Genomic DNA, 14,852 nt, shown 5'->3' on the forward strand with positions numbered 1-14,852 from the left:
CTGTCAAAGTAAATTAAAATTGTTTAACACTGTTCCTTTTTTTCAAGGAAGCCTATATAATCTGCAATCTTTGCTCATGGCGATTCGTGGGTGTTCAGTTCTACTGTCAGGTTGCTTTGAATCAGTCACCTGAAACTAAACGTGATTTTTACACTACTGTTCAAACGTGTGAAGTCAGTAAGAGTTTTTGAAGAATTCTTGCTCACCAAGGCTGCATTTATTGATAAAAAATACAGGAATATTGTGAAATTTTGTTACAATTAAAAATGACTTGATGGAAACCATGATACATTTAGTTTTTCAGGATTGTTTGATGAATGGAAAGTTGAAAATAAAAGGATTTATTTGAAATTGAAATAGTTTGTAACATTACAAATATCTTTAGTGTTACTTTTGATCAACTTAATGCATCCTTGCAGAATAAAGGTATTAATTTCTTACTGATCCCGAACTATAATGCTTATAAAAATGGGATCATTCTAACCAGCCAAACATTTGACCTTGGTAACTGATATTAATCAATAAATAATAGAGAAAATGTTCTTAATGGATTTAATCATATTTATACATATTTATAAACCCAGATGGAATGTTTAACGAAGTAAAGTTATTTACACTTTTTTATGGTGTTATTTAATTATCACCTACAAGTGAATCTCGCGGGCAGCAGTCTTGCAAAACAGCTTTACACATGTCCATAAAGTGTGAGCAAAGTTGTTATATTATCTCATTATTTCAGGTTTTTTATTTCAGTCTTTGCATTTCCTGGGCAGTGTGAGGAATACAGAATGAGATGTGTGAGTGAGACCAATAAAGAGTACCGTTGCCAAAATCTACCTCTTTCAGGTGTCTTTAGTTTATACATATATGCAGAGATCCTACATTTTTACATATTCTGCTCGTTCCTTAAAAATTAACACAATGAATTAACAAATAATTATGATAATATGATTTAATCACAATTAAAAATGTAGTCAATTGACAACACCAAAGTATTAACAAAAAATTGAGTTAGTAGAATAAGTGGAATTGGATAGATATGGCTACACAAACTAAACTTAAGGTGTCAAATGTGGTTATATATCTGATGCACCAACACTTACGGTGCACCTGAAAACTTTTGCTGACAAGCACAATTTGAGTTTTGTCCAAAAGACACGCAAAAACACTCACCTTTGATGAAATGAGATCTCACTCTCTCTCTGTCTCTTTCTCTTACCCCCCTTCTCTCACTCTCTAGATGTGGCAGGTTCTGCAGACCTGCAGAGGATAAGAGTATCCAGCTGTTAATGTTTTTTGGCTAGTGTGTGTGCTCGCAATGAATTTGTGCAAGCCCCTGTAGCCCTATTTAAACACAGCACAAGAGAACACTCTCAGGCTTCCTTCCCCCATCTCATGCGCACACACACAAACGTAGTTGCAGACAGTGCAATGAGACACAGGGGCTTTTGCGTACCTGCTTTGTTTGCAGATTTGAAAGTTTATAAAGTATAACAATAATATTAGACACTTTTTCCTTCCCTTTTATTCCTATGGCATGGTGTCTCTCCACACACGCGCATTCGCTAACATACATCAAACAGACTGCAGCATTCTTCCACAGGCATGCATATTTCTTCTTCTTAGCTCTCTCCATCTTCTGTCTTCCCTCTAAGGAGAACGTCAGGATTGGCTAGAGGTTCTCCAGTCTGCTGTGAGCTCCCAGTCCTCCATTTCCCATCAGCCTCGCAAAAATAACACAAACAAGAGTGGCTACGTCGAGCTGCGTGGCCTCAAAGGAAGAGTCTACCTCAGCCTCATGAGAACCAGCTTCAGACTCTGTAAAACAGACCAGGTAGATCTATATCTGTTTTTTTCTTCTTTTAGACACATGTTGGTCTAGATTCATACTGCTGCTGCCAGCATGAGCTCAAAATGAGTACCACAGCTCAACAACTATGTGCAGGGTCTCCCAATCTATCTATCTGTCTATCATCAAACTTCACCACGCTAAGTCTTGGCTTCGACCAGTCTGTAAGTCTATCTATCTATTTCTTGTCTGTCTGTATGTCTCTTTATCTGTCTGTTTGTATCTCTCTGTCTCAATGGCTAAGACATTGCTTCTACTAGTCTGTATGCCTACCTATCTATCTATCTCTTGTCTGTCTCTCTGTAAACTCTATTACTTTATTACTCTGTAAATGAATTACTTAGATTTTTTCTATTTCTTCCTTTGTTTTTGTATATATAATTATCCATCCATCCGTCCGTCCATCCGTCCGTCTGTCTGTCTATCCATCCATCCATCCATCCATCCATCCATTCATACTTCAATCTATGCAACTATCTATCCGTCCACCTGAATTGACAATTTTCAATCTTACATTCCCACAACATCAGTAGAAATCTCACAAAACATGTCAAAATCAAGTGAAAATTGAAAATCACAAACTTAGCATCATTAGCTCTAGCTCAACTAGAAGACCATGAATATGATACACCATGAATACTCTGTAAGTCACTTTGAATTAAAGTTATTAGACATTTTTAGACTCCTTTTAGACATTATAAGTTATATAAATAACTTTAGTAAAGTCTCCTTGTAATTTCACTGTCAGCGGTCGTTAGCTAGTCTAGCTAACACACGCAAGTCTCTGGCTTTCAATGAAACTTTAAAACAACAGGAATGATAAATGTCTGATCTGACAGACTAATAATATATAATTAAACACTTTTACCTGGCACAAATAGCCGTGCGCTGTTGCTCTGTCTGGTCTCAGATGTGTAGCGATGTCTCGTCATGCAGCGGTAGTTGAATAATTCGTCCTCCTTCTGCACATCCAAGATGTACAGGGCCCCCGTGGACGTTATGAGAAATCGAGGCCCTAAAATCACAAAATACGATATAATTAGGGTGAGGTAAACATCTTTGTAAACTTTAATTAATTGGTGAGCATTAAACAGTTAATCAGTAGCATCTGTATGTCATAATGAGACATTACAGGCATGGTTAACAGAATCTTGTTTTCCCCATCAGCCTCAGTAGGAACTCGCTGATTTAGCGCAGCTATTCCTTCTGGTCACGTGCTGTTTTGATTGGCCCGCCACTCGTGTACCAGTAAGTACTGATTTCATGCTAATGGTTTGATAACACAGAATATGCAGGTCGTAAAACTTTATGAGGAATAATGTCTGCCAGGGCCGCCACATGCTCTGCCATGCCTCTCAGAGGAGAAGTCTGTGTCACATTTGATTGAGAATGCCATTTGCTCTCTTTTCTACACAATGACTAAAACGGAGGGGTGGAATTTGTCTCACTTCCTGTAACAAGAACATATCGCACAGGCCTCGAATAAGAAGGTAATTCCACTATGTCATTTAAAGCTAGAGAAGTGCTCAGTTTTCTAGAATTCCCACACTTCTAAATAGAATTGGTTTATTAGAGTGTAGAGAGTGAATATATAGAGAAATATATATTTTATAATAATCTTTTTTTAAATTAGAATTTATATAAATAAATTAACATTTTAAATCCATTTCTCACTCTCATAATGCATTTGGGTCCATTTTGACCCAGAAGAGATACGTAAACAATTCAAAAAATGCATAATTGTTATTAAGGGAATTAAATTTACAAAACATTTTGAGACCCTCAAAATATGAAACATTTTTATTATTATTTTTCCAGATTTTTTGCAATTAAATTTTAAGAGATAAAACCATTTACAAATAAAATGTTAATAAAATGCTTTGTGTTCGGGTCATTTTGGATCAGAGTATGGAGTAACATTAGGTGTCAGAAATACTTTTTGTAAAATTATCTATGAAGTTATAGTAGCGTCAAAAAACTTTTGTAAGCTTTTCCCCATATCTCACACACTTTTGGGACTGAATTTTGTTGATTAACATGAATATGTGCACTTGATGATGATCCATTGCAGCATGAAAAATGTATATCTTTTTTTAATCTGAAAGTATTTTTTTTTATCTGAAAGTTTATGCAAGTAAAATGTATTTATTTAGTTTGAAACCTAATATTAATGTTGTTTTGTTAGAAATAAAAACTGTATGCAGGCTTCATACATTTGGACAGTTTTTGAGTAATCATGAGTTATAAATTTTAATTAATTTAATTAAATTCCATTCATTCCAATGGGGTTAATACGGGTAATTCTCAGATGATATGTTCTTATAAATTACATACAATTACAGTATATACTCACATTTCGTAAAAATAAATGTCATATACTGTATTTTAATATACTTCCTCATTCACTTTCATTGTAAGGAAAAACAATAACAGGAGCACACTTTACTGTAGAAAGAATGGTTTGGAACAAGATTGTGAGTAAATTATCATTTTCATTTCTGGGTGAACTATTCCTGCAGTACAAAATCACAAGCCTTAAAGAGCAGCTATAAGGATGATGCTTCCCTCTAGATTACAAATATTCAAATGCCCCTGTGAGCTGCTCCTGATGCTCTTGTTCTCCTGTGGGCTTTGTCTGGGCTGTTTTCCAACAGAAGCTCCATTTTATTACAAAATGCCTCTCTGTGTGTGTATTTATGTGTATGCCAGTCTGTTACTGTCTGTTTGTTAAATCAAGTACCATAAGTAAACAGTTTAGCAATGAATAAAAGAAGCTACATCGAGCCAAAAGGCGAGATGCAGCTATTGTGAGTTCTGACCCAGTTAGAGATGACACACCGCAGATCTGAGGTCCTGCAGGCATTGCCAGTCGTGGACTTAATGTGGAGTGTGACGAGCTACAATTTACACAGCGAGTGGGTGGAGAGAGAGAGAGTCAGAGAGAGAGAGAGAAAGTGTTCGCTTTGTCTAAGCAAAGATTAATGAGCTGTCTGATTTTTAAACCACTAGCATGAGGAAGTAAGTATCTAAATGTAAAATGATTTTATTAAATTGGAGTTAAATTCCTTTTTTATATTTAGTTTAACTACATATATATATCAACCGATTAATCGCAATTCAAGTTTTTGTTTACATAGTATGCGTGTGTACTGTATATTTATTATGTATATATAAATACACACCCATGTATATATATATATACTTTTTAAATGTAAAAAATACAGTATGTAAATATAAATATAAATTAATAGAAATAAAATATCAGAAAAAAATATGTATAGTAATTTACAAATTATTATTAACACACATACATACAATTATTATTTATAGTAAAATTAAACATTATAATTCATGTTATACATTATAAAAATGAATTACAATTAAAAATGTGTATACATTATAAAAATATATAATTATAATTACAGACTTATTAATTTGAGACAAAGAAACTGAAAAGACTAAGAAAAACCCATCACATCACAATCTGCACTCATTTTTTACCATCCCTTCAGTCCGAATCATGCAAGACACATCACATTGCAGAGATATGCGAAGTACTTATTTATCCGTTCCTTTGCTTGCGAGCAGTGCTAGTATAAGACAGCTTGTCTTCAGTGACAAAAGGAAAATAACTGTGTGTGTATGTGTGCCGACTGCAACACACACACACACACACACACACACACACACACGCGTCTCTGTCAGAGCCCGGCTCTGCAGCTATCTCCCATTTACTCAAACATACACTTCAGCAGGAGCAAATTACATTTCTACTAACAGTCACACTTAATGTGCTGCTGTATTTGTCTTGAGAATGAGGAGAAGACGTTTCAGGTTATTTAGAATGAGATTATTAACTCAGTAGCACTGCTATCCCATGCCGTTTTGTATTTGAGATGGTGCAACTAAAGGCCAGGCGTCGAGGACGAAAATACTTACAGAAGAACCGATAGGGGAGCCGTGTGCCCCAGTTTCTTAATCTGATAGCACGAGCTCTTGAGGTGCTTTAACTGTGTCAAAATGACAGGTTACTAGTTTCCTTTCTCTTCCTGTAAAGCCGATTTCTCCCTCTAGCAATCTCACATTTCCCCCTTCTCCTTTAAACACAGTAGCAAAGCCAGGCCACGCAATGCTCCTCACTGACCTCTAATGCATATCCCACAATAAAGTTTCAACCCTTAACTTTACGCTCTGTAAGAGCAAGGGAAATTCTGCTTTTCATTGTAGAGTTAAAGTATCACACACATGTCACCTTCTAAATGACACATGAAAACATTGAACACAATCAACATGAATCTGTTCCCTTGGCTCTGACGACATCCTGTAAGGTATTTGAGCAGTTAATTGGTTTGTGAGTGTGTGTGTGTGTGTGTGTGTGTGAGAATGTGTTCACTGAACAATAGCGTGAGATCAACAGTAACGATCCAGCTCGTCTCTTACAGCGGCCTGTCTGCAATGTGAGAATGTGTTCACTGAACAATAGCGTGAGATCAATAGTAACGATCCAGCTCGTCTCTTACAGCGGCCTGTCTGCAATGTGAACTGCAAAGAAGAGCCTTCAGTGAGTATCTGATAACGCTGGGAAGTCTGATTCATTAGAGTCAAGTGTTTCAATGTAGCTGTTCAAAAGGCGATTCACTGATTCTTTTGAGTCTTCACATCAAGCAATCAAGCATTTGTGGTAAAATAAATATTTAGTTAGTAGTGCCTGCTAAGGAGTGTTGATTATGCGAATCAGTTCAAAAGAATGATTCATTTGTGAATCAGACATCACTTATAATGATGTCTAACAAGTCACTGAATGATTTTTGTTTACGGTTTCTGTTGTCCTGTAAGATGATTACACTAATGTTCAAAAAATTGGAGATTTTTAAAATGTTTTTGAAAGAAGTTATTTAACCAAAACAGCAATATTGTGAATATTATTACATATTATATTAAAAACTCTTTTACATTTGAATATATTTTAAAATGTAATTATTTCTGTGATGGCAAAGCTGAATTTTTAGTGTGATTCTAGAAATCATTCTCATATGCTGATTTGCTACTTAAAAATATTTCTTATAGTAATGTTGAAAACAGTTGTGCTATTAACATTTTTGTGGAAACCGTGATGCACTTTTTTTCAGGTTTCTATGATGAATAATAAATTCAAAAGAGTAATATTTATTTAAAATATAATTTTTTTGTAACATTATAAATGTCTTCACTGTTACCTTTGATTAATTTAATGCGTCCTTGAGGAATAAAAGTATTAATTTCTTTTAAAAAATCATACTGACCCCAAACTTTTGAAGGCTATGTATATCATACAGATGTTTTAAAATAAACATTTAGTCCCTGCTTCACTTGAAGATTTTGTTCTCATAAAACCATGGGCTAATTTATAATAAAACACACTTTATTACAATAAAAACACTATATTTATAATAAAACACACTGTCTAATTTTGTACGTCCGCTAAGACCATGCTTAAAAATGGAAACTTCATATCTGATACTGATATTGTTAACATGGCATTTACCAATTCACCCCAGAAATCAAGTTGTGATATTCTTCTGTCAGCTGATTCACACAAACACATAATGACATTTTACACCACATGATTTTATACACCTCGTATTCTCTTAAACGCCAAACACACTTCCTCAATCCCAAGTCTTTTTTTGAACTGATGACCATCACAATCTTGACTAAACCTAACCTTTTAGGATGACCTTTTAGTTCAGGTGATTTATAACTCCAAACACCTCAAAGCCTAAGCTAAATAAACACTTAAGCTTGCATAGGTTAGGAGTTTGATTAATTCTTAGTTTACGCAACAGCAGTAGCACAAAAGCAAAATACAAGTCCTTTTGTGAGACCACATTATACGAAATAATACAGGGGAGAGTTTCCTGAAGGAAAAAAAATGGAGCGAGAGACCCAGGCGTTTAATAAAGCCTAATCATGCTAATAAGTGAGCTTCAGTTTGATCAGTGTCTTTATCAGAGAGAGAGAGAGAGAGAGATGGAATGCAATTAACACGGCTGTAAAAAGCATAATTTGTCAGAGAGTGAGATGTTGACAGCAGCTGCTGTAGTCAGGGTAACGCACTCCATCCTGATACTGTACACACTCACACACACACACACACACACACACACCTCTGCATATTTAATGATGTCAGATGTTCTGATCTGCTTTTCTATGTTCAGATGCCTGTGATCTCACACTGGATCCAAACACAGCACACCTCACTTTTGGGTACAAATTTGTCCCCAAAATATGGTTAAGTAGGTACACACACACACACACACACACCTACCTGTCTGCTCTCTACATCTGAAGAGGACTGATCTTCTATCCAGGACCAGCTGTTCATACAAACATTCATAGTGTCTGTAATATGTTACAGTACAGCACTGGTTTAAATCAACAGATTTACTGTAAACTCAATCATAGTGATTGCTGCACATCAGCACAACATGATTATTCAGGACAAATGAATAAAGAAATGTTCTATGTGCACTATGTTGTTTGTCTGTTTACTATAAAAAAGTTGAATATATACACATACATACATATATACATATATACATACACACACATACATATATACATACACACACACACACGATTTTTTTTTTTACACCATGACACTATGGTCTTGTGGTCATTTACTATATATATATATATTTTTTTTTAAATTACAAAAACGTATTGCAGTTATCAGGTGAACAAAAAATTATTAGTAAAAACGTAAACATTACTATATATACTGTATATATATATATATATATATATATACACACACACACACACACACACACACACACACACACATCTCCTATTTAAACCAGAATAACAGTGCATGAATATGGCTCACGAGGCATTATAAAGCATTATGAATGTATTAAACCGTATTAATTATAGGCTACAGTATATACAATATTGTCAATTTGTTTTTCTTTTAATATGAACATTTCTACATAACAGGATTAACTTCCCAGCAGTTTGAGGTTTGATTTTAGCATGCCATCTCAGTGATTATTAGCAGCTAATAGGAAATTCATCCAGCTGAGTCAGGGAACACACATTGAGAGCGAATCTGGATTAGATATTCAAACAAGCCTGACCCTTAAAATCATTTAGCTTCTCAGCTGCGAAACGAGCGATTGAAAACAGAAGCTCCATTTGTCTGATATCTCTTCATTATGGATGAGAGGCACCGTAATTCAAAGACATTAAATATTCAAGACTGAGTACGAGAGCGAGAGAGAGAGAGAGAGAGAGAGAGAGAGAGAGAGAGAGAGAGAGAGAGAGAGAGAGAGAGAGAGAGAGAGAGAGAGAGAGAGAGAGAGAGAGAGAGAGAGAGAGAGAGAGAGAGAGAGAGAGAGAGAGAGAGAGAGAGAGAGAGAGAGAGAGAGAGAGAGAGAGTGATGAGAAAGAGAGTGATGAAAAAGGGTAGAACAAGACAAATGAAAGATAGATGGACAGATGAAAGCTTGCGACAGTAAGTGTGAGTGCATGTGTCCTTGCTGTTGCGCTCAGTTCATTTAACTCCCGGAAATAAAAAAACTGCTGCGAACTGAAGCCTATAATGTCAAATCATGTGCTAAATTAGATCCTGTTAATCTTTTATAATGCTGCTTACTGGGAAACGAGTTTCATTTACAGTGAGCAGTGACAATAAAACAGTACAGCTTTATGGACTAAAATTAAAACAAATAAATATGTAAGCTTTCTTTTGGAGGGATAAAAAGTTTTCCTGCTCAGCACTGCAGCAGCAACAGGAAGGTCATGTGATCGATTCCTGAGAAGGCATATACTGATAAAATATACTTTGAATGCATGGTAAGTCGCTTTGGATAAAAGCATGTGACAAGTGCAATGTAAATAAATAGGTTTCCGCTCTGACGCTCACAAATTACAAGATACAGAATCTCTGTCAGCTTAAAGGAGCCAGCGGCCCTCAATGTGTTTTCTGTTAAATGGGTATTTGATGACCAGGTTTATTTGCAAATAATCCTTGTACACCTTTCTCTCTCTTGGAGTCAGCGGAGAGATGAAGTGTGATAACACCCTGTCAATTATGCTCAGGTTTTAATTGCTCCAGGGGGAAGTTTCCATCCCCTCGTGACTGCTGGCAGGACTGCCATCCCCGTCAGAGTAAACAGGAACAGACGGCTACGTGCATCTCGGGACTTCCGGACAACACTTCCCCATGTCAACTAGACGCAGAAGTCTGCATACAAAATGACTGACGATTTTCAAAAAAGACAAAGCAAGTGGATTGTTTGGTCCAATTAGATTTTTAGTATATATATATATATATTTTTTTTTTTGTATAACATGTATATTACAATTTATAATTTGTTGCGTATAAAAAGGAAATAAATAACAAATAAATAATAAATAAATAAATAAATGACTGTTTAATACATACAATATACAATTTAATATACAAAAATATATTATATTTTATGAATATAAATAAAATATTTATAATTTGGTGTATATTTGGTGTAAATGAACAAACAAAACACACTTGCTTTGTCTTTTTTTTTTTTTTGTATTTATAATTTATTATTAAATACTATCTACCATTCCATTACGCTTTTGTGGAGTTGACATTGTTCTTTTAGCTCTCTACATCTTCCCTCGAAAAGCCACGCTTGCCCTCGTGCAAAAACATGCGAAAGTTTCCAAGAACCCCCACCGCATAAATCACCAAATCACAGATCTTTCAGCTTATGCCGTCGGACACAGCAACACGCATCTTCATAATTTAAGCAAACAATGCCATTTTTGACACGCTCGAATTTTACCTCTCGTCCCAACCACAGCTGCTGCTATCTGAGGTAATTAGCCCCTGGCTACGGTTTAATTGCCTGTCAGCACATGCAGTAAAATGCAGGTTAAACGCCCAGGTGCCAAAAGGCTGTGTTTCCTCTGTGGCTGCCGCCTGCAGCGCTGTGATGCACAAGACAGCTTGCGTTCGTGCGGCAGACAGACAGTATAGAGCGAGACGCTCCTTACAGCTGTCCTGTGAAGCTTGCAAATTTGCAAAAGTCGGGTTGTCATGTCTGATACACCCACTTTCTACCAAGAACACCCCTCCCTCTGCAGCCTCTCTCGAGCAAAACCGTGATTCTTTCTCTTTCCTTGACAGCTGTTCTTTTTCCGGCTACGTAGTGAACAACAAAAAAAGAGCTTTTAGCTATTTCAGAGACGGTTTGCATTCTCTCTGACTCTTCACTACGAGACGTATTGGTCTCTTTAGGTGTGATGTGACAGGCGAGAGGAAGGTGAGTCGGTAACGATGGCAACCAGTGAAGTGACTCGTAGGCTGTGACATTAGCGGGTGGAGACGGGGGGTTGGGGGGCGGTGGGATTGCTGGAGGCAGATCAGAGCAATGTGTCACTGGGCTACTGCACCAAGACATTCTCGCCGTCTCCTCCTCGCAGGAATAAGCTCTCAGAGAGAGAAAATAATCCCTTTTTAGGGCCCTGCCTCTGAGGACATCAAGCCCCCAGCAATGTCTTACTCAAAATTCATGCGACTGAACATTCAGAGTAGAATTTTATACATGGAGCTTTTTTGATGGCCGTTTGAAATTGGACAGCGCGGGTCTGTGTGCTGTATGAAAAGTCCTTGGCGTGTTTCTCGCCACATCAAGATGGCGCTGTGGGGGAAATTGAAAATAAAAAAGACGACTGCATGGTTTAATTAGTAGTGGCTGTTAAGGCAAACATCACTCTCACTATTGCACATACTAGCCAGCTAACAGAGAACGTTCTCAGAATGTTCTGGCAAGGTTGTCTCGAAGTTGCATACAAACATTCTTCCAGGAATGTTCATTCAAAGTTCTCTGGTTCAAAGCATTAACACAAAAACGTTATTTATGCATCATTAATTAAACATTTTGGTTTTTACGTTTTTTTAATGTTACTACGTGTTTCAGGACATTCAGAGAACATCCAAAAGTAACATTCCCATTATGTTTGTGAAATGAAATGGAATGTTCCCTCAACATTTGTATATGAAACAATGCTTTTACAACATTAAAAAATTGGATGTTTTGAATGTTTAAAGAACATTCAGAAATAACATTTTCATAACTCAATGGAAACATTAGAAAACATTCTTAGAGCATATTTTGTTAGGTACATATCGTATACAAATACAATTTTCACTTGAAAATTTCACAAATAATTACATTACACCATCACTATTGCGCATATACATGTTGTATTTGTATACAAAACCCTAAACTCTGAGTACTAGTGCTGTCAAACTGATTAATCGCAATTAAAATAAAAGTTTGTGTTTACATAATGTGTGTACTGTGCATATTGTATATGTCTATGTAAATACACACACATACATGTATATATTTAAGTTTAAATTTTTTATATAATATAAATCATATATAAATATGACTATATATCTACATGTAAATATTTCTTAAATATATACATGTACAGTATGTGTGTGTATTTACATATAGATATTCACAGTACACACACATATATTACAAAAACACAAACTTTTATTTTGAATGCGATTAATCACGATTAATCGACTTGACAGCACTACTAAATATGAAACTTTGGTTTGTAACTCGTCCCACATCGTTGGTGCTACAAACATTAATGACAGTTATAAGCGTGTCACTTTTTGAGAATACACCACAGGGAACACCCTAGCAACTGCTTATCAATGGCAACGACTCACAACTTTTGCACAGGCAAGTACCACTCACATTTTCTTCTGAAAATACAAATATTGAATTTTGAATATGACTGATAAAGCACTAGCATTACAGTCATATTTGAGGAATTAGTTAATCAAAGAATGTTTTGGTTTTTGTCCAACTCAATCGACAAATTTGTTTATGGATCATAAACGATACTTGCATGGCAAGGAGATATAAGGCTACTGTCCAGAATTTTGGTGAATAATGACTTAGTCATACGACTTGATTTTATATGGCTTACATTCTATATCACACGTCATATGATTTTAGTCATACGACTTGTGATATAAGCCATATGGACCACTTTTATTATCATTTTGGTGCGTTTGCATAATTTTAAAGCTTGAAAGCCCAGCACATTTTTCTAATGTATTTTCTTTCTTTTTTCTAAAAGCCATATATGGCTTTGGAACAACATGAGCAAATTATGACAACATTTTTTTTTTTTTTTTTGCATAGTATAGTAAATATTTAATATTATTTAAACTTACTATTTAAACTACACCATTTACACTGTTTATATAGTACACTGTATTTAAAATTACAAATCTAAAACAACCAAAAATACTAGCATATTGATAATAGTAAAATAAATAAATGAAGCTGAGCTCAGGGTGTCATTTATCCTGTTTGTCTACTCACAAACGCTGATGTTTAGACCTCTCAGATCTGAACTAGTCAACAGGAATTTCTCACAGGTGTCTGCGGCGGATCAATGAGCTATAACATCTCCCAGAGATCAATCTAAGAAGCAGACGTGGCCTGATCAGAACAGTTTTCCACATTATGCAGAGCAAACTGACAGATCTTTGATCGCGACAACAGACGCCACAAAAAAGAATCTCCCCTGCTCCTCTCCGTATCTGCTTTCATGTCTGGTGAGGTTCTGGTGCTCTGGGCATATGGTGCCTGCATCTCCTGTGATGACAAGTGACAGGTTAACAGAGCCGCCCGTGGGGGGCGCCGCACTGCGGTGGGGGGAGAAGGTGGGCTGTGAGTTTGCTAAACACTCCCATCTGTTCATATCCTGAGGCGCTACTGTATCATCTTATGCAGATGAACTTGTGCGGGAGGCACGTTAGCGCACATACAGCGGAGTTAAGAAAGCAGCTAAATGAGAAACCCAGCGCATGTTCAGCTTCTGCCTGCGAGCAAACATTGTTTTGTGAATTAGATCAATTTTAGGACATTCATGTAATCCTGCTGACCCAGTTTTACTCATTAAACACAGCTAGGCCGCAGGCTGTGTCTCTTAGGAAAACCAAGGTAGCAACTGACTAGCGGTTTGTTGAACTAGCAGCCTAAACAGTTTAAAGGGGTCATATGAAACATTCCTGTTTTCATGCTTGCTGAAGGTAATGATCGAAAAGTAGTTTGACCAATAACATGCAAGCATTGTACATAATGGACCAATCATGGCATGTGAGAAGGTGGGATCTACGGTCAAAGCAACGCAATTACGCGTACATATTAGGTGTGTTCGACTTAAAAGCAGCGCGGCTCCGACCGATCAGTGTTTGACATCAAAGTACCTCGAGAGCGTTTTGAAAGCATAACCGTCTGTATGGTAGTTTGATGTCATACACCGATCGGTCTGCACATGCAAACAAAGCCAAAACCTAGATATTTTAGGCAATATAGAAATCCTGGCCAGGACGCGTCCTGGAAAAATGGCACGTATCGTCACCCTATCATATGATGCGATTTCATATGCTGCAGCTCGTTTGCTAACAGGAACACGAAAGCGGGAACATATTACTCCCATTTTGGCCTCTCTTCACTGGCTCCCTGGCCGTTTTAGAATTCATTTTAAGATTTTAATCTTAGTTTTTAAATCATTGAATGGGCTACTTTTATAGTATGGCATTTAACACCGTGTGAGAGCTGCTATTTTATTTTACATTATTCTATAATATTTCATAATATTTTTAACTTTGTTATTCTATTTGTCATATTGCCTTATTCATGCTTGTACAGCACTTTGGTAAACACATGTTGTTTCAAAAAAGTGCTTTATAAATAAACTTTGACTTTGACTTCAATTTTTCCTTTCTCTTTGGAGTGTTACAAGCTCTTGGTGCATAAAGAAGATATGTATACCGGCCGCGCCGTCCTCAAGACCGCCTGCTGTTCCTCACTCTAGCCCGCCGGCCGCCACTCACTCTAGCCCGCAGTGTGTGACGCTTTGTGACACATTTTATGGAGGACTGTTTCCTGAACCTGCAGTTCTGCATAGCCTACAATGGGTCTGTGCTCAAAGG

At 36.5% G+C, this 14,852-nt stretch overlaps 1 protein-coding gene across 1 annotated transcript in view; it reads right to left on the reverse strand.

Annotated features, from left to right (window-relative positions):
• Positions 1-14,852, reverse strand: part of LOC107653721 (Down syndrome cell adhesion molecule homolog) — a 99,548-nt gene that overhangs the window by 38,895 nt on the left and 45,801 nt on the right. Inside the window, exon 4 of the mRNA XM_016440519.1 lies at positions 2,718-2,864. Within this exon, the coding sequence (XP_016296005.1) occupies positions 2,718-2,864 (147 nt within the window). The remainder of the gene's footprint in view (positions 1-2,717; positions 2,865-14,852) is intronic.

The sequence above is a fragment of the Sinocyclocheilus anshuiensis genome, unplaced genomic scaffold, assembly GCF_001515605.1.
Source record: "Sinocyclocheilus anshuiensis isolate Anshui unplaced genomic scaffold, SAMN03320099.WGS_v1.1 scaffold315, whole genome shotgun sequence".
Lineage (NCBI taxonomy): Eukaryota > Metazoa > Chordata > Actinopteri > Cypriniformes > Cyprinidae > Sinocyclocheilus > Sinocyclocheilus anshuiensis.